Source organism: Pelophylax lessonae (assembly GCF_965119305.1).
Source record: "Pelophylax lessonae genome assembly, chromosome: 1".
Classification (NCBI taxonomy): domain Eukaryota; kingdom Metazoa; phylum Chordata; class Amphibia; order Anura; family Ranidae; genus Pelophylax; species Pelophylax lessonae.
The window spans coordinates 504413281-504434765 of record NC_138768.1 but is presented as its reverse complement, the minus strand read 5'-3'; the positions used below and the strand labels follow the sequence as shown (position 1 = coordinate 504434765).

General features: G+C 44.9%; 1 protein-coding gene across 4 annotated transcripts in view; it reads right to left on the bottom strand.

Annotated features, from left to right (window-relative positions):
- Positions 1-19878, bottom strand: part of NFIC (nuclear factor I C) — a 272434-nt gene extending 252556 nt beyond the window's left edge. For 2 of the 4 annotated variants that reach the window (XM_082243287.1, XM_082243288.1), the window contains exon 1: positions 5472-5899. In XM_082243287.1, the coding sequence (XP_082099413.1) occupies positions 5472-5501 (30 nt within the window). In that variant the 5' untranslated portion in view covers positions 5502-5899. Of the gene's footprint in view, positions 1-5471; positions 5900-19642 lie in introns of those variants that run through there. The other 2 variants (XM_082243286.1, XM_082243285.1) reach the window with 2 other exon arrangements.
- Between the last annotated feature and the right edge of the window lie 1607 nt (positions 19879-21485).

Here is a 21485-nt window from a genome sequence, read left to right as displayed (position 1 = left end):
TATAGATCACCAGCCATCAGGGGCAGCTCTTGAAATAAGGGAGCAAAGCTATTCCTCTACCAAGATGGCTGCCTCCACACAGTGCAGAACAAGGCATGGTAAGTCAGTAAGGAGGAAGAATCCAATAAGCAACACTGCTGACTAGTCCTTTGCCCTCTGCTTGTATTTTTAGGCACAGATTCCAAAGTTCTAGTCCTATTTAAATATAAAAGTAGAAACCAAAGCAGCAACTTTAGGGTCCGTTCACACTAGTCTGCAGCTGGAAATGCTGCCGCCCGCTCACTAAATTGGAGTGGTTTAGTTTGCAATCACCAGGGTTTTGAGCTTCAGAATCCTGTGGCAGGGGGTGGTGTGAGGTACGTATGATTCCATCACACCGCTCCCCATTTTTTATTTTAGTGAACTTCATGTGGAGTGCACAAAGCGACGTGTCATTCCTGTCACTGCACAGAGTGGTAAGCTGCGATGGCTGTGCGGTGACATGCAGGGCCATCGATTGGTGCAATATTATGCAAACATGTTACATAATACCACACAGCTCTTGAACACTAAGAAACACCACATTCTGGTGTGAAAATGACACACAGAAAACTATTGTTTTCTGTGTGTCAGTGCAGTTACCTATGCTTATCCATGAGGAACAATGCAGGTAACTGCACATAGTGGGAATGGGTCCTTAGACAAGCTGGCTACAGCATGCACTATACAATGGCTTCATATTAGTAATAAAAAATGCTACATACAAATTCCACCTACAGCGGATAGACAAAAAAATATGGGCAATAAAAATTAGGTTTAACTTTGAAGTGACTTAGGCCTCTTTCACACGGAGCGGACCTTATTGCGATCTGCTCCGGCACTTTTTTTTTTTACAGACACAGATGACACTTGTGTCATCCGGGCCGTATGTCCGCATATCATCCCATCCGTTTGCAGATGATATACAGACATAATGTATGTCTATGGGGATTGCGGATGTCGCTGACATCCGATTTTGCCTCCTTTCCATTTTTTAAACGGAAGAAAAATAGGGTTCTGTTCCGTTCCAAAAAACGGAAAAGAACTGAAAGGACGCAAATCGGATGTCAGCGGATGGTCATCCGCTGACAGCCGCAATGCCATTGACATGCATTATGTCCGTATATCATCCGCAAACGGATGGGGTGATATACGGACATACGGAACGCCCATGTGAAAGAGGCCTAAATCACAATTCCAAACACAGCTGCAATGATGAATTTCATTTTGGTGGCTGACTAGCAATAACTTAAATATGTCATCTATAAAAAAAGGAGTGTCAATTAGTAGTTTGATATCTGATTTTGCAAATCAACATAAGGCTGCTACATTACTTTTAAAGAGTTGTTACTTAAAGCAGTATTAAACCCAAAAGCAAAAACATGTATTATATTGCAGCTTACTAAATCTTAGATGTGATGGCTGTATTAGTTTTCTTTTTTAGGTTTTGTTTCTTCGATTTTCATCTGGTGATCCAGTCAGCAAGTTTGTTGTTTTTCAAAAGTACAAGCTCTCCAACAGAATGTATCAGTTTACATGTTTGAGGGAAACCATTTAAAGGCCGGTACACACGATAAGAAAATGTGAAGGGAAAATTCGTCCGACGACCGATCTGTCGATTTTCGGATTGTTAGTATGGTGCTTTCGACAGCCAACTCCGACTTTTCGGTCGAAAAAATCCTGATGTGCAGGCTATAAAATTTTTGTCGTCCGTAATACAACGTCCGCTTTTCGTCTCATTAGTACAGATTTCGACGGAAAAAAATCTTAAGAGCAAGACTAGGCATGCTGAGAGAGAAAGAACACATACAAAGCAATCCAACACATGACATCACTTCCGAAGTAGAATTCTGTCGTACGGGAAAATTCGTATAAAAAAAAACCTCTTCACTTTCCACATCAGACTAGCATGCCACAAAAAAACGGACGACAGATCGTTTAATAATCTTATCGTGTGTACGGGGCTTAACACTGGCAGGGGTGCTTAAAATCATCAGCTTTTACTTATTGATATAAAACCTTTATCCTAAAAGGAAAAAAAGGAAAAAAAACAGTTTTCTGTAACGAATTAAAAAGTGTGAGCTGGAGTTTAGATTTAATTTGTTAGTGTATTTAAATCTGCTAGTACACTAAACACTAACCTCCCCATCAGACTGACAATAATGCTGTCTGCTGTGCCTACTGCAGTCATTCATCCAGAGGGGTATCTCACTAATGGCGCTTTTCCACTGCATGGAACCGAATGGTTTGGTTCGCTTTTGTGCTCCACTGCTGGTACCGCATGGTACGGTGTAGGAACGGTTCAGTACGGAACGGTACGGCGGCGCTTTTCCACTGCATGGAACCGAACGGTACGGCTCTCAAAAACAATACCACCTCGATTGTGGTTCCTAGAGCTACCATACCTGGTACCATATCCCTCCTTTGCATGCAGTCACTACTAGCCACTGATTGGTCAGAGAATCCCACCCACCCCGTTGTTATCCCACCCACTTAACTTTAGTACTACTTTAGTGGAAAAGCAAACCATACCGTAGCGTACCATGCGGTACCAGCGGTGGAAAAGCAAACCGGGCCAAGCAGGGCCAAGCAGGGCCGAGTAGAGCCGAGCCGGTACTTGCAGTGGAAAAGTGCCATAACACCAGAGCAGTGTTAATTTCGTCGACTAAAACCGACTAAAACATTTTCATCGACTAAATTAACACAATTTTAGTCGACTAAAATACAACTAAAACTAAAACAATTCAGATGACTAAAATACGGCTAAAACTAAACTAGCATTTTAGTCTTAAGACTAAAATACGACTAAAACTAAAATGGCATTTTAGTCAAAAGACTATAACTTAAACTAAATCGAAATTTGCTGCCAAAATTAACACTGGTGCATGCTCAAAGCTTAATACCATAAATAATAACATATTCGATTTTTCACTCCAGGGCCAGCAGTAGTATATACTGAGTTTGGAAATTGTAGAGAAATACTTAAACAATGCATTACAAATTACAATTGAACTACACCCATTCGATTATAGATGACTAAAATGAGTTTTAGTCAACTAAAATGTAGGACGTTTTAGTCGACTAAAATGTACTGGAGTTTTAGTCTACTAAATACGACTAAAACTAAAACGCTTGCAGAAGACTAAAATGGGACTAAAACTAAAATGCCATTTTAGTCCTAAGACTAAGACTAAAACTAAATGGAAATTTGCTGCCAAAATTAACACTGCACCAGAGGTGTGTTACTGGTCAGATCACCAGGTGAAAACATGGTAAAAACAAATGCAGCCACCACATTAAGCTGAAATATAATACATTTTTGGTTTTTCGGTTTAATATCACTTTAAAGCAGACCTTGCAGTCTGCAGCACCTAAACTCCCATCCTAAATTGCAAGGCCTAAGGAAAATAAAACAGCTTCTGAGCAATTCCTGAAGGCATAGGTGGCACCACTAAGTCTATACATGGGATCTTGGGAAAACTCAGGATCCCAAATCTCACAAGAAGGCATTCCTGCACAGTGCAGGAGCCAATTCCCATGTGAATAAAGGAGTATATTTTTTCTCTTTGACGTTTTTGGCATATAACTTTGTAATAATGGTCTATTTTAGATGGCACGCCACGCACACTTCCTTTGTTGCTATTTCCTCTAGCACACTACTTCTGATTGATGTAATAGATCACACAATAACCAGTTTATAAAAACTGCATGAAATGAAAGGTCTAGGCACCTGTGACCATCAGATTTCAGTAAAAGACTTGCACTAGAAATATGCACAAAATCCCTTTTCTTTTAGAATTTTCTTTTCATAACAATGACCTTACTCACACTAAAAATGGCATTAACATGTGTGCAGAATGAAATGGAGTTCCTTTTTATTTATACTATAAGATATAAGCAGCCATGTATTCAACTTTTTTTTGTACTAGATTAACATAATGATCCTTTATGAACTTCAAAAACAACAAGAACACAACCCAAAATCATAACCTTAGAGACATGATACAAATTTGAAGCATGTATGCAATAGATGCCATGTAAACTGGGACATTTGACTACAAAGTAGGAGAAAGAATAACACCAGCAGAAATTACTATCAGACCAATGGTTCAAAATAAAAGATATTCAGTTTATATATTTAATTTATAGTAAAGAAATAAGAAGCAGTTAGCCTCAACAGCCAGAATCGTCCCTTCAACTAAAAAAATGGAACCTCACTAGTCAATATTAGAAACTTTTCCACTTTTGCTCCAGTTGTTCAAAAGTGACCCTTTCACACGTGCACATATGTAACACTGCTAAATGCATGCCATTCAATGTAATCCTTCTCAGTTAAATCCTGCACACCCAATGCTGGTGCATTCAATTAGAGCCTTTTTTCCTATGTTTATGGCTATCCAGCACCTATAGACAGCAGGTGCAACAATCTCTTCTCGGAGAACTAACAGTTACTTTCTGATGTTACTGTCATTAAAGGCCAAGGTCACTGGATAAAAAAAATCAGGCCTTTTCTCCCCTTGGTATGTTAACCCAAAAACTGCCAAACCTGCAAATAAAAGCATTTCTCAGAAAATCGGTTCCTGGTTTCTGCTTTTCAGTAGTTAATTTGAGTATCGGCTTGTGTGGTTGAAAGTGTAGGGGAGGGAGTATACAGGGTAGCTGGGACACCATGGGCAAAATTCCCCCATAACTATAAGAGAAACCTTAAGACCTTCTATATGTATGGTATAAGCAAAGATTAACTTGGTATTGTTTTATTAAGGTAGGTGCACTTATAAACTATCTTCCAACATGTTCGTCAACTACCCTAGCTCCATCCAAAGTACAATATAAAAAAAATATATATATGTATATATATATATATATATATATATATATATATATATCAGTAAAGTAAAGCATATGTTATAAAACTATAATAAAATCTTATACGTTCTAGAAAAGAGCGGGCGATAGGGTGTGGGGAGGGGTGGATTACACATGTGACCAGTTTTTTTTTTTTTTTTTTTAGTCGGAAAAGAATGGCCTGCAAACACATTCCTGGAAGTTTTTTTTTCAGAAATGTTTCTTTAGTTGTTAAGACAAATACAATATTAAAAAAACGATTTTACAAAATAAGAGAAATATATGTGATGCCCTTTTCACTATATTAATAACAGCCTTTAAAACTTATGCTTGTCTTTCCCCCATTTCTACCGCACCCTGAAATGCCCCACATTGCCAAACATGACATCCGCTCTTCCTTGTCAGATATAAACATGCACCCTTTGTTTTTCTGCTAACTAATAAGAACCTTTAAAAACTGCAGTGGAAAAAAAGAAAGGACTTTTAAAAAAATGCAAACAGAGCTGCATAGGATGAGCCTCTAGAATGCAGCGTAGAGAAACAAGCAGGGTGTGAATCAATAGCTGTATAGACTTAAAGTCAGAAGCATGGGATTTAAGTGACTTTACCTGGGTCAGACATAAAGGTGATGCATACATGACTGTACAGGGTATCCTTGTATATTCCACTGCTATACACACAAAGTTACTGAATCAAAGGCAGCTGCTGTACGTTCTCTTCTCCTTGTAAGATCCCACATCCAACTTTCTGTCTCCCCCCAAAAATAAAAATAATCCTGCAAAATACACATTAAAAAAAAAAAAAAAAAATCGATAAAGCTTGCTGTGGGAATTCCAAACTGGGATAGAGAGAGGAGGTTTGGCGTTAAAAAAAAAAAAAAAAAAATGGTTAGCTCCTTTAACCCCCACCCCAAAATTCAGGCTTTCCGACAAGGTGATAGAAGGCAACTTGTGAATTGTGCTCCTTTAGGAAAATGAGCAGAGGAACGATAGCATAAAAAAAAAGACATAAAAGAGAGAGAGAGAGAGAGTGTGTGTGTGTGTGTGTGTGTGGGAAGGAGGGGGGGGGGAGGAGGGAAAGGGGTGACGCTCTACATCAAGCCCATCCTACAGTACTAAAAAAAAAAAAATACTGATATAAAAATGACATCCCTTTAAAGATGCAGGAACCGTACACAGAAGAAGATGCCACAATGGGTGAGAGGTGTGAAGCTATTCTTCTTATTGCAGTATTTGTACGGGCTGGTTAACCAGTGAGCTGGGACACACTATTGTGTCACAATATTACACTCAAGGTGCCACAACATCCAAAAGAAAACTGGTCTTGTGCAAAGTGCTAACAGGAAATGTTTATTGGAGGATGCAAAGTAATCCCTTTTCTCCGGATTCCAAAATTCTTCCTGTATTGTTTAGGAATGTATTTAGTTTGATAAAGCAGAAAATAAAGGTGCTTTCACAGAAATCAGAGACCCATACTGAATGATTGACACCCCCGACCTCTCTCAGACCTAAAGTACCCCACATTTATACTTCTCTATATCTTGCAGAGTTTACGTCCTGCGCAGTTGACCCTATAGACATTAAATGCGCAGGATGTAAAATGTTGAGGTGCAGTTTAGATATGTCACCGCAGGATGTAAAAGTTGCAGCAGGCCGCAATCACGGATACATTTAGGGCAGGGGAATCAGGATGGATAAGTGCACATTTTGTGTGTTTGCAAGAATTGTTCACCTAATCCAATTAACGGAACGTTAATCTAATGAATTTACTTTGATCTTGCTCAAAGCTACAATCTATAGTACTCCTGATACCCATTATGGTCCTTTTGCACTTATTGTGTGGACTCTACAGATAACAACCTGTTTTCCTTGCTCAGGTGCTTACTCTACACTGGGTTTTATTAGTTAAAGCAGAACTAAACTCCCAGAAACACTCACCTCCTCATTTTAGGGATGCGGAGGTTAAATTCCCTCGCCGGCTCGCTGTCATCGTTTCCCTGTGACTACTATTGGATGCCGATGTAACGTTAAAAAACCCTACCTCATGAAAATTCCCTACCCTCGTCACTTACTGTCATATACATAATGGAACAGCTGAGCGGCTTAGCAGTGCGCATGCTCACAGCTCCGGATATGTCATTGAACAGCTGAGGAGCTTAGCAGTGCGCATGCTCACAGCTCCGGATACGTCATTGAACAGCTGAGCGGCTTAGCAGTGCGCATGCTCACAGCTCCGGATATGTCATTGAACAGCTGAGGAGCTTAGCAGTGCGCATACTCACAGCTCCGGATATGTCATTGAACAGCTGAGGAGCTTAGCAGTGCGCATACTCACAGCTCCGGATATGTCATTGAACAGCTGAGGAGCTTAGCAGTGCGCATACTCACAGCTCCGGATATGTCATTGAACAGCTGAGGAGCTTAGCAGTGCGCATACTCACAGCTCCGGATATGTCATTGAACAGCTGAGGAGCTTAGCAGTGCGCATACTCACAGCTCCGGATATGTCATTGAACAGCTGAGGAGCTTAGCAGTGCGCATGCTCACAGCTCCGGATACGTCATTGAACAGCTGAGGAGCTTAGCAGTACGCATGCTCCCAGCTCCGGATATGTCATTGAACAGCTGAGGAGCTTAGCAGTGCGCAGGCTCACAGCTCCGGATACGTCATTGAACAGCTGAGGAGCTTAGCATTGCGCATGCTCACAGCTCTGGATACGTCATTGAACAGCTGAGGAGCTTAGCAGTACGCATGCTCCCAGCTCCGGATATGTCATTGAACAGCTGAGGAGCTTAGCAGTGCGCAGGCTCACAGCTCCGGATACGTCATTGAACAGCTGAGGAGCTTAGCATTGCGCATGCTCCCAGCTCCGGATACGTCATTGAACAGCTGAGCAGCTTAGCAGTGCGCATGCTCACAGTTCCGGATACGTCATTGAACAGCTGAGGAGCTTAGCAGTGCGCAGGCTCACAGCTCCGGATACGTCATTGAACAGCTGAGGAGCTTAGCATTGCGCATGCTCACAGCTCCGGATACGTCATTGAACAGCTGAGGAGCTTAGCAGTGCGCATGCTCACAGCTCCGGATACGTCATTGAACAGCTGAGGAGCTTAGCATTGCGCATGCTCGGAGGGTAGGGAATTTTCACGGTAGTGTATTGTAACATTACACCGCCTCAGCTGTTGCCGCGGTTACATTAAAACATCTCCGCTGCAACATGAATCATCTCCGCTCCTACTCCTGTCACTTCCCTGATCTCGGCTACTAAATGTAAAAGCGGCGGCGAGTCTATGAAAATATAAATCACGGAGCAGAGATCTCCGTCATTTATATTTTCATACACCCGCCGCTTTTACATTTAGTAGCCGAGATCAGGGAAGTTACAATACACTACCGGGAAAATTACCTACCCTCCGAGCATGCGCAATGCTAAGCCCCTCAGCTGTTCAATGACGTAGGTGCACCGGAAGTGACGAGGGTAGGGAATTTTTACGGGTATGGTTTTTTCACGGAACACCGGTGTTCCGTGAAAAAAACCTACCCGTGAAAATTTTATACCCTCATCACTTCCGGTGCACCTACGTCAGTGAACAGCTGAGGAGCTTACTAGTGCGCATGCTTGGAGGGTATGAAATGTTCACGGTAGTGTGTTATAACGTTACAACGCATCACCACATTAAAACATCTCCACTGCAACATGAGTCCTCTCCGCTCCTACCCCTGTCACTTTCCTGATGTCGGCTACTAAATGTAAAAGCAGATCACGGAGCCGAGATCTCCGTGATTTAGATTTCATACACCCGCCGCCGCTTTTACATTTACTAGCTGAGATCAGGGAAGTGACAGTGATAGGAGCGGAGATGACTCATGTTGCGGCCGAGCTGTTTTAATGTAACCACAGCAACAGCTCATGCCGTGTAACGTTACACACACTACCGTCAAAATTTCATACCCTCCGAGCATGCGCACTTGACAGCTCCTCAGCTGTTCAATTATGTCACCGGGGCTGTGAGCATGCGCACTGCTGCGCTGCTCAGCTGTTCCTGACAGGAAGTGACGTGGGTATGCATTTCTCACGGGGTAGGTTTTTCTAACGTTAGAGGATCTTTGGATGGCATGCGCTTGGGAGTCTGTCATTCAGGCACAGCCGTAGCATGCCCGTACTGCACACTGAGCTGTGGATGCGCAGCTCAAAAAACATTACATAGAGGACTGTGAGCAGGCATGTAAGTGTTTGTTATTACAGACGAGACATAGCATGTCTCTCTCTCTACTGCAATAAAGAGCGGCCTGCTTGCTGTTTTTTATTAGTTCAGTTCTGCTTTAAATGGCTTTTTTTATTTCTTTTACACTATTCTGCTTACTTTTGTTGGTCATCCCTATTCTTTATGTTTTTTATCTCTTTAATAAAGGATCGTAATATGAAAAATATCAAGTGCAGTCTAAGTTATTTTTAAGGGGGCTGCAGGGAGCATGAATGAGCGACCCTCTCCTGTTATATGTCTGCAGTCTCTGACAGTTGTCTGTAGTATTATTAATGTCACTGAATATTACGTACAGCCCTTTGGTGACAACTTGATCCACGTTTATGAAGAAAGTTGGCCACCACTGCTCTAGATCAGGGGCCTCCATAATTTTGAAACAAAGTGCCAGTTTATTGTCCTTCAAACTATAAGGGGGGCAGAAAGTGGCCAGTGAGAGCAGAAAATGCCCTGGCATTGTTGGGAGTAAACAATGCATATGCTTGGTGATCAGTGGGAGTAAAAAAAATGATATCATTGGTGTCAGTGTGAGGAGTAGTGCCCCATAATTGGTGTCAGTGGCAGAATTAGTTCCCAATCTCTGGTGTCAGTGAGAGGAATAGTACCCCATTGTTTGTGTCAGTGGGATAAATAGTGCTCCATCTTTGGCGTCAATGGAAAGAATAGTGTCCCAAAGGACAGACATGTCCGGCCCATGGGCTGCAGTTTGGAGAACCCCTGCTCTAGACTATCAGTGAAATATACAATGGAAATACAAGTACATAAAAGGAACTGTAAAGTCAGAAGGTTTTTCTTTAATCTTAATGCATTTTATGCATTATTATAAAAAGGATTCTGTGTGAAGCAGCCTCCCCTAATACTTACCTGAGCCCCGTCTCTCTCCAGCGATGTCCACCAGTCCCTCAGCCGACTGGGACTCTTCCTCCTGATTGCCTGGGACACAGACCTGGTGCCATTGGCTCCCAATTAAAGTCAGTTGGCCAATCAGCAGAGAGGGGGGCTGGGCCGAACGACAGCTCCGTGTCTGAATAGACACACAGAGCTGCAGCTTGGCTTGGGTGCCCCCACAGCAGTACTCGATAGGAGGGAGGTGTCAGGAGCAGCAATGAGGGAAGAGGAGGATCTGGGCTGCCCTGTGCAAAATTTACTGCACAGGACGTAAGTATAATTTGTTATTAAAAAAAAAAAATGAGACTTTACAATCACTTGAAAGGGTTTATTTACTGGAGCACTCAGAATCTGGTGCAGCTGTGCATGGTAGCCAATCAGCTTCTAAATTCAGTTTGTTCACTGTTTGGTTTCCATGCAGCACTGCACCAGATTTTGCACTCTCCAGTTTTAGTAAATTTCCCCTGAAATGTTGTACCTGCATTCAATTAGTCTTGTGATCCAGATAGCCTGCCAGATACCACAACAAAGTCACTGGCCTCATCTTATCCCTAGCCTGTGACTGGACAATGAAGGAGAAGCAGAATGCTGAGGCTACCATCTCCTGGTAGCAAGTTAAAACTGTACTATGTAAAATAGTAAAACTGAATGGCTCTGGGCTTGTTCACACCACAATGCACAGAAAAGGCTTGCTTACTGATACATGTTGCCAATCATGCATGGGTTTTTTCAGGGGTTAAAAAACTAATATCTTTTTGTTTGAATTTTGATAGTTGCTTTTGGTGCATTGTGCAGCATTTTTCCCCAACCCACTTGTATGGTGTGAACAAGGCACAGGGCTGCTGAATCTCAATTGCAAGCGATAGGAGTGGCATCTTACTGCCTCAGCTACAAAGGAAATGATTTTTAGCTGCCAATTTTGACAATCAGCCTAAGGCCCCTTTCACACTTGCCGCTCCGTCGGCGGACTCCGTTTATCTCAGTGGGGGATCGATCCACCGATCCCCCCGCTGAGCAGGCGGATGGCAGCTCTGTCTCCGCGCTGTGTGCAGAGACAGAGCTGTCAGGTCCCTGCTCTTCTCTATGGGGGAATTGGATGTGAACGTACCGCCTGTTCGTTCTCATCTGATTCGATCCGCCAGATGGATGGAAAATAGGGTTTCCATCCGTCCGGATTTGATGGACAGGATCGGATGTCAGCAGACATGTCTCCACTGACATCCGATGCCCCAAAGAGATGCATGGGGCATCCGTTCAGATCTGCCTGAAAAACTGATGGGCGGATCTGAACGGTCCGCAAGTGTGAAAGGGGCCTAAGCCTCCTTTCACATGGGCCAGATCCATTTCTCTGAACAGGGGATCTGTCTTGACAGACAGAAGTTCATTTACATCTGCTGCTCCATAGAGGAGAATGGAGGGTCTGATCGGGTCCACCTGAAAAATGGACAGGCGGACCCAATTGGACCTGTCATGTGAAAAGGGTCTAAGGAAGGCTTTCCAAACCTTTTCAACATCAGGAATCCCTTAAAATAACTTTCCTCTTTCAGGGAACCCCTGATAAAAATTACTATATCTACAGCTCATAATGCATTATTGTGATGGTCATTGGGAAGAATTACCCACCTACAGATACCTAAAATGATCAAAGGTGTCAATGGGAACCTAAGTGAGTGGTAGAAATTGCTCATTGCTCAAGGAACCCCTAGCAACCTGTGGAGGAACCCTAGGGTTCCACAGAACCCTGGTTGAGAAACCCTGGTCTAAGGCCCCTTTCACACAGGGAGTCCGTTCAGATCCGCCTGTCAGTTTTTTTTGGCGGATCTGAACGGACGCCCCATGCATTCCTATGGGGCATCGGATGTCACCGGAGACATGTCCACTGACATCCGATCTGATCCGTCAAAACCGGATAGATGGAAACCTTATTTTCCATCCGTCTGGCAGATCGGATTGGATGAGAATGGACAGATGGTCCGTTCCCATCCGATTCCCCCATAGAGAATGGGGACCTGACAGCTGTGTCTCCACACACAGCGCGGAGACACAGCTGTCATCCGGCTTCTCAGCGGGGGATCGGCGGATCGACTCCCCGCTGAGAAAAACGGAGTCCGCCTGACGGACTCCGTGTGTGAAAGAGGCCTAAGGGGTAATGCACACAGTCGTAAGGGGGGCTGAAGAGCATCCAGAACCTGAGTTAACACTGCCCATAGACATTAATTAGAAGATAGTTACATAATGCAATACAGTTGTGCATGGGTATGCACCAGAAAGTCTGTGTTTGATGCATATATCCGTGCATATGTGTGTGCTTTTTGCAACCACTGGTACATACCTACATACAGCTTCATCCTCCTAATTGATGTCTATATGAGACTGTACGCAGTAGCTGTTTGCATGAGCCTTAAGCCACCCTTTCCGAGGATGGGTGCAATGACGTGCCCCATTCTAAGGTTCACTGCTTAGGTGCAACTAAAGCTGAAGATTTCACCATGGTAATTTTAAAACTTGCTCTCTTGTGGTGCCCGCGTGTTCTGACCCATTGCAATCTTTTACCCATTACACTGATTTACGTAGTAGAACAAGATATCTGTATTTTTTGGCTTTCATGTAATAATGTCAACATGGCTTGAAAATGGGTCAGTCAAACTGATGGTATTTTTGACGGGAACACTGTATTTCTCGATAGAGTGAGTTGACCTTCACATCTGAGCAGTGATTTTCAGGTGTTTTTATTTAAGCTTATTTGCACGTATATACATGCCTTTTAAGAGTGTATTCAAAGGGGCGATAAGAACCGGTGTGAATTGTAGCCGCAGGAATTGGAGATTCATGCTATGGATCTCAGCAGCCAGGTGCAGTCTCTGCCGGTTCACTATAATAATAGGTCGCTGGTAGCTGTAGCTATTCACGGCTCTATGCACAGCCAGTGATTACCTGCGTTGATCTCTGCTGGATGAACTTTGCAATCGCTGGCTGTGCAGAGAGTGCAGATCTCTCCCTTCATCAGGGCTTCAGTTAAAAATAAGAACCCTCAAAGTAAGGCTTTCCTGTGTGAATATATGCAGGAAAGCTAATTGCTTGACTAGAAGTTACTCAACAGCATTTGCATGAGCACTCAACTACCTGCCACACGGTGAGATGCGGTGGATTGCCTCGCACTCTACTGCACTAAAAAGTACTACATGCAGTACTTTTTTCAGAACACACCACAACGCAGTGAGGGTGAACCAGGCACACAGAAGACAAGGCTTTTTGCGCAGTCCCACTGCATTTGATAGGAATGAACCTTTAGACAAATGTTTATACTTATCTTCTTTCAGGCTGCTCCGGTCTAGTCATGTGATCCCTTGACAGCCAGAAGAGAGCGCTGACAACACCTGGAAATGCGAGGAGCAATGATGTTACCCATAGGCTCCTATGGCCTTCAATTGTTAGCGTCCCCTCCTCTGCCCTGCACAGGGGAACCAGATCACGTGACGAGACCGGAGCAGACTAGTCAGCATAAGTGTTAGAAGGTGGAAGAGAACATTTTTAGGAGTAGTTAGGTTTATCCTGGAACTCTAATTTAAAGTGGTAGTAAACTACTGCTTTAAACGTACCTACAGGTAAGCTTACAGTATGACTTACCAGTAGGTACAATGAATATCTCCTAAATGTGCGCCGTTTAGGAGATACTCATATTGGCAATAGCTGATGACGTAACTGGCGCAATGCGTAGTGACACTATGAATGCAGAGCACCATGGCGCGATAGTGACTCCCGTGTGCATGTGTGGGAATGATGTCAATGCCTGGAGCCTATGAACACTGAAGGAAGCATGGGCTTAGATGGAAGCACTGGCAGCAGCTGTAGTGCGCCACTGGAGGGCTTTGTTTGAAACGTAAATCTGCCATAATGTTCTAACATGCAGTGCATACTAGCACATTATGTCAGGGCCATGAAAGAAAAAAACTGGAAAAGTGGCCCCCATGGGATTGTCACTCCTATCACCCATTTGTTTTGAAATCCATTCTATTCTTAGTGACAGTTAAGTCCATGTTACAAGCTGCCTGCTGTAACATGGGGGGATTTACCTCAGCTGCTGGGCAGAACTTCAGTCAGGGCTGAGCTCTGGATAGGCAACAGATATTTTGGCGGGAAACAGCTGGCCAATGTATGTAACATTTCATTTGTATATCCTCTCCTGTAACTGGGCAGGGTCAGCAGTTACCTCAGGTCTGTCCTCATTCTGGATTCCCCTCAGCCTACCTTTTGGATCTTCTGACCTCCTGCCCTCCCCTTTGTTATTTTGCCTCATGGCAGTCCGCCGAATATCGCCGAATATCTGTGGGTGGACAGTGGTTTGTCCACTGTTATTTGGTTGGTGTAAGATATTGCTGCTTGAGTCTTGTTGACTAAGCATGTTGGTCTGGCATTGGTTAACAATGGTTCTGCTTGGTATTGAAGGGCCATCTTTATAGGGTAATCTTGTCCACTTTCTGGGTGCATGGTGGTTGGTAGACTGCTATTTGGTTGCTGTAAGATACCGCTGTTTGAGTCTTGGTGACTAAAGCCCCGTACACACGTACCGAATGTCGGCTGAACGATCGGCCGTCTTTTGTCCGGTGCTGTCCTGTCGGCTGAAAACTGTAAAAGACTGCACATGAATTTTGACGGCCAACAACAGCTGACTGCAGAAGTGATGTCATGTGATGGTTAACTTTCCGTGTGTTTTTTCTTTTCTGAGCATGCCCAGTCTTGCTAATCGGCTGTTTGTCGGCCGAATTCTGTACTGACTGGCGAACAATCGGCCGTTCTGGTGTTGGCCAAGAAAAATTTTAATGCCTGCACAACAGATTCTGTTCGGCCGAAAAGTCGCTGTCGGTTGTCGGAAGCATCAAACTAACAAGCCGACAATCGGCCGATCGTCCGGCGGCCGAATATTTACGGCCGACAATTGCTACGTGTGTACGGGGCTTTTGCCTGTTGGTCTCTTGAGTGCTAACAGCGGTTCTGTTTGGTAAAAAAGGGTAAAAATAGTTTCCTAATCAAAACGGATTCAACCACTAGACCTCTGGAAGATTTATCCCCCCCCCCCCCCCTTCAGGCCTGACCAGGGCATTTTTTGCAAAACGGCACTACATTACTTTAACTGACTATTGCGTGGTCGTGCGAAACCATAACCAAATAAAATATATGTCCTTTTTCCCCACAAATGGAGCTTTTGGTGGTATTTGCTCACCCCTGCTTTTTTATTTGTTGCGCTATAAACAAAAAAAGACCAAGAATTTTAAAGGAAAAATATTGAAAAAAAAATCTAATTTCTTCATAAATTGATGCCAATATGTATTCTGCTATGTGTTTTTGGTAAAAAAAAAATCCCAATAAGTGTATATTGATTGGTTTGCACAAACGTTATAGCATCTACAAACCATTGGCTATTTTTATTTCTTTTTTTTACAAGTAATAGTGGCGATCAGCGACTTATAGCGGGATTGTGATATTGCAGTGGACATTCTGACACTTTGCGGGAACCAGTGACACTAATACAGTGATCAGTGATAAAAATATGCACTGTACTAATAAAGTACTGGGAAGGGGTTAACGGACATCAAAAAAGGAAAAGCACATTACCTCCATAAAATGTATTTGAAAAGTAAAAACAACCAAGAGGTACACAGTGTAAGCATTCACTACCCTGGCTCTGAGGAACAAGATTTGTCCTTGAAACGCGTCAGCCATCACGGACACCGCCTGGTCTTTCCACAGTATCGATAGACTACAGCAGACCTGAAAGTGACTGGTCCCACTTGCTATGACGTATTTAGACAATATGTGTTTGTGAGCATATCTATTGATGTTTTTAGTTTTCAAATTTCTTTTTATGGAGGTAATGTACTAGGTTGGTGCTTCCTTTTTTTTATGTCTTTCACCCTACAAGGATACCCATTGTTTCTAAACGGGCAGTAAGACCTATGATGCAGAGAAAAAATCCTTACACTGTGAACCTCTTGGTTAAAGTAGAGTTCCACCCATTTTTATATAGTTGCTATGTAAGTTGCCCCCTTTAGGCTACATTCACACCTGAGCGTAGCGTTTTCGCTCGTTTTTTACCGCGATTTTTACCGTGATTTACAGGCGTTTTTACAGGCATTTTTTGTGCAGGCGTTTTTAGATTGAATAGAAACCAATGGAAAACGCCTGTAATCTGCCCAAAAAGAAGCTCATGTACTTTTTTGAGCGTTGGGCGTTTTGCTTACAGCGTCAAAACGCTCAGATGTGAACAGGGGCCATTGAAATGAATAGGATTTGTCTTGTTGGGCGTTTTGAGAGCTGATCCTAGAGCAGAAAAACTCCCCAAAAACGCCCCAAAACGCCTAGATGTGAACGGAGCCTTAAAAATGCTTTTATCAATGTAATTATTTTTGTTTTTTTATGGTAAAAAAATACCTTTTTTCTTTCTTCTGGCTGTGCAAGCCTAGGTGCGATTTGCAAGGGCTCCTGGGATAGCGGCATCATGTATTCCAGCAGTTCTTGTGAATCGCCTAGTGATGAAATCTCGTGTTATTTCCAGACCGGACACTAAGTGAACTGGAGGACTGGGATGTCCTGATTGACAGGTTGTAAAGCATCGGGGCGAGAACTTACGCCGACACTGCCATTGCTATGGCAACCTGTCAGGAAGAGAGAAAGCCGCGCAGTGGCATTACCGCACGGGCATAGAATCGGGAGGTGCATGTTGGGTAGTCAGCTGCACCTTATCCCGGAAGTACAAATTAGGGGGCTTCAGATGCCCACACCCTTGATGGCCCCTGCCTGCTTCCGAGTGAGGCAGTGAGGACAGTATCTAAATAAAAATGTAGTAGTACTAACAATCATGGAGGAGCATTTAAATAATAAAAAAAAATTGATAATGGGGACTGGAGGTCTGCTTTAAAGTGTAACTCCACTTTTGTTGAGGAAAAAACATTCCCCTCTGGGTGATCCATGTACATCGCAAGGATTATACCAACCTTTGTTGCAGGTTCCTACCTTTGTTATTCTGAAGCAATCCCTGTTTCTGCCTCTGTGCTGAGTGGGTCTAATGGGAGTGGTTTCATAATTATCAATCAGGGGTGCAGCTGCAGAGCACTAAAGGGGAAAACTGCAGGGCCTGCATCCCTTTAGATGTGTTTCTATTGGGAGTATCTCACCAAAAATGACATTTTTATTGCAGGGGATGCCAGAAATTTGACTTGTATCTTAGGCAGACTTCTGGGAAAATTGGTGAGCCAATCACACAAGCAGGAAATGATGTTTCTGGGGTGTGGTCAGTGTACATTCTGTGTACAGAACAGCTCCAGGTAGCCATATTGCATTGCATTTTCAGAAAACTACAACAGCTGCAGATTGAAAAGGAAAGGTAGTTCTTAATAGCATTCAACTACAATATGACTTATGTCGCAAAATTGTATTCGCTATATTATTTTTTCTGTATTTATTTTTTTCCCCATGAAAGTGGAGTTACCTTTTAACCATTGTGAGCACAGGAGAATGGTTTTGGGGGAAGGGGGTTCATTTTAGGGGCGATCAAAGGGTTGTGCTTAGCCTGTGTATTATTATACTGAGGTGCTTTTACTAGGGGAAGAGAATGATTTTATTCCTAGCTTTGCAGGGACAAAAACTGCATCCCTTCCCACCTCAGAACGGAGATCAGCCTTGATGATCAGCGGGTGCCAGAGGGCATTGAGTACCCGGCACCTGCCTATTGGTTTTGGCTGTGTTCATGTGCGCTCCCTATACTGGAAATGCAGGATCATTTATGGCACTTTTCCACTGCAAGTACCGGCTCGGCTCTACTCGCTTTTCCACTGCTGGTACCGCATGGTACGGTGTTGGAACGGTTCGGTTCGGTACGGTACGGTTTGCTTTTCCACTAAAGTAGTACTAAAGTTAAGTGGGTGGGATAACAACGGGGTGGTGAGATTCTCTGACCAATCAGTGGCTAGTAGTGACTGCATGCAAAGGATTGTGGGATATGGTACCGGTATGGTACCTCTTGGAACCCCAATCGAGGTGGTACTGTTTTAGAGAGCCGTACCGTTCGGTTCCATGCAGTGGAAAAGCGCCGCCGTACTGTACCAAACTGTTTCTACACCATACCATGCAGTACCAGCAGTGAAAAAGCACAAAAGCGAGCCAAACCGTTCGGTTCCATGCAGTGGAAAAGCGCCGCCGTACCATACCGAACCATTCCTACACCGTACCATGCGGTACCAGCAGTGGAAAAGCACAAAAGCGAGCCGAATCGTTCGGTTCCATGCAGTGGAAAAGCGCTATTATATATACGTGATTCGGCGCACGGCTGCCACCCTGTAGCAGTAAAACTGCCATAGGGCAGTTAAAACAGAGTTAGGTGTCCCTTTGTCAGTGGTAGGCATTTGTGTCACCTGACAGGTGTACAGTGGTAAAGGGTAGTAGGTGTCCCTTCGTCAGTGGCAGGCATTTGTGTCACCTGCCAGGTGTACAGTGGTAGAGGGTAGTAGGTGTCCCTTTGTCAGTGGTAGGTATTTGTGTCACCTGACAGGTGTACAGCGGTAAAGGGTAGTAGGTGTCCCTTTGTCAGTGGTAGGCATTTGTGTCACCTGCCAGGTGTGCAGCGGTAGAGGGTAGTAGGTGTCCCTTTGTCAGTGGTAGGCATTTGTGTCACCTGACAGGTGTACAGTGGTAAAGGGTAGTAGGTGTCCCTTCGTCAGTGGCAGGCATTTGTGTCACCTGCCAGGTGTACAGTGGTAGAGGGTAGTAGGTGTCCCTTTGTCAGTGGTAGGTATTTGTGTCACCTGACAGGTGTACAGCGGTAAAGGGTAGTAGGTGTCCCTTTGTCAGTGGTAGGCATTTGTGTCACCTGCCAGGTGTGCAGCGGTAGAGGGTAGTAGGTGTCCCTTTGTCAGTGGTAGGCATTTGTGTCACCTGCCAGGTGCGCAGTGGTAGAGGGTAGTAGGTGTCCCTTTGTCAGTGGTAGGCATTTGTGTCACCTGCCAGGTGCGCAGTGGTAGAGGGTAGTAGGTGTCCCTTTGTCAGTGGTAGGCATTTGTGTCACCTGCCAGGTGTGCAGCGGTAGAGGGTAGTAGGTGTCCCTTTGTCAGTGGTAGGCATTTGTGTCACCTGCCAGGTGTACAGTGGTAAATGGTAGAGCTCCTGGCCTGGACGTCCTGTGGTGAATGGCACTTTTAGGACAGAGCTGTGCTGTAACTTCCCGCTAAGTTTACACTGAGTGGTGCAGAGCTGTGGTAGGGAGGCGGCTGGTCGGCCTCTTTATTGTGGGACAGCAGTCAGTCAGTCAGGCGTGCCCCTCTCCCTTCTCTCTGCGCGCTTCACTTCCAACTTCATCCCGATGTCCGCCCTGGGTCCTCCCCTTCCTACGCGGCCATTTTTTAACCAACTCCAAATTCTCGTTTGTTAAAGCCATCTCTCCCCACCCCTTGTCCTAAATTCCCCTCCTCCCCCCTGCTAAAGGCAGACATGCCGGGGTGAAAGGGGGTCACGGCGGTATTATATAAGGGCAAGCCTTTCCTCGCTTCTCCTCCCGGGAAATAGGGCGCCCACCCACGAAGAGAGCGGTGTCCCAGGGCCAGCAGACACCCCACCCCATTAGGACCCCCGGTCACCTACCATGATCCGGCGTCCTCACCACAATCACACCTCCTTCACCATGAAGCGGGCATGTTCCGGGATGCGGCAGATTCTCCTAGGTCCGGGGATAGGAGGTGATGAGCTGGCCATCAGAGCTCCTTTGTATCAGAGGCGGGTGTCAGTGCCCCTGTCTGCTCTCCCCAGTGCTGGCAATGAAATGCTGAGTAACATAGTACTGTGAGATCCTCTACTGCCCTCCCCGCTGCTCCAACTGGGGAATTACTGGGCCGGAGGGAGGGAGGGGAGAGGGAATAAAGGAGCACCCTAAAATAAAGACACGCTCTCCTCTCCTCTCACTGCCCGCACACAGACATACTCCGCCGACACAATCACCTCATTTCACTTCCTCATACAAATGGATGAAATGTCTTAGTACTTAGATACTGTCTGCTACATGTGTGAGGAGAGGTGTTCACCGGCCGAGCGCTCATACGGCGCGCTACAGTCTCATCACTACATATTACTGTCTGTCTTTAACTTCATATCCGTATTTACTCTGACCCCTCGTCACCTCTTCCATTTCCCTCCCTCACAGACACTCTGCTATTCCCCCTCCTCCTCCTCTACATATCCCCTCCTCTCTTTACACAATCATATCTGTACCCATCTGGCGTGTGCCCCCTGGCATCTGCAAGGGTGAGGGAGGAGCTCTGCTCGCTCTTCCCGCCTTCACCCACCTCACAATTAACCTTCTCTTTCCTTGTCTGCTCTCACATGCCTGCCTCAGTTTATTCCAAGATACCTATTCAATCAGCTATGAGGAAAAGTATACCCGAATGCTAATATTTTATAGGTTCTTTAAAGCTAAAGTTTACTCATATATATATGTATAGAGCACAATTCTCAGCCGTTTTGCTGAATATGGGTCCCCCTGGGTTACCGCTAGCATCAACAGCACATTTAAAGCGGATTTCCACCCTGGGAATACATTTTTTAATAAAAATACCCCCCAGGACAGTCAGGGCTAGTGCATTCCACAATGTCTAGCCTCTGATCTGTCCCGGGTTGCACTTACCTTTTAGGAGAAATACTTACCTTGAAAAAGTCTTGTCCATCGCTGCCATCTCAGGTGTGGGCAGCTTGAAGCCAGCGCGATCCTCTTCTGCGTCCTCTTCCTTCTTCTTCGGTCCCACGATGCACTGCACCGGCCCCGCCGTCACTTCCGGTGTGCGCGCGTCATCCCTCCACAGCTTCTGGGCATGCCCAGAAGCTGTTTAGAAGGGAATGACGCGTGCGCACCGGAAGTGACGGCGGGGCCGGTGCAGGCGCATTGATTCCTGGGAGCGATGACGTTCAGCTCCCAGGAATCATTGCAAACCCAGGAAGTGACGAATCGCCGTGGCCGCCGAGGGGAGGAAGAAGGAAGTAAGGTGAGTATATATTCTTCTATACGAGGTAAGTAAAAAAAAAAAAAAATTGCGATTATCCATTTGTTTTTCAGGTGACCCGGAGCGAGAAGATGGAGTTAAGTATAAATTTAGGGTGGAACTCCACTTTAGCCACCTCCCACCCGGGCCATAGTACATATACGGCCGGGTGGGAGTCTCGTCCTTCTGAATGGACGTTCCGGAACGTCCTTCAGAAGGAGAGAGATCGCGCCTCCGCGGGCACGCGCAGCGGCGCGATCTCGATGTGCCTGTGTCCCTAGGACACAGAGCAACAAGCCTCGGCAGGAGGGCCCTGTGATTGGCCCTCCTGATCACATGACCGCTGTGACCAATCACAGCCGTCATGTAATGTCAATACAGCCGTTGTAACGGCTTCGATCTCTTCTCCTCCTGACAGATCCTGTCAGTGAGGAGAAGAGAAGAGGATCAATTCT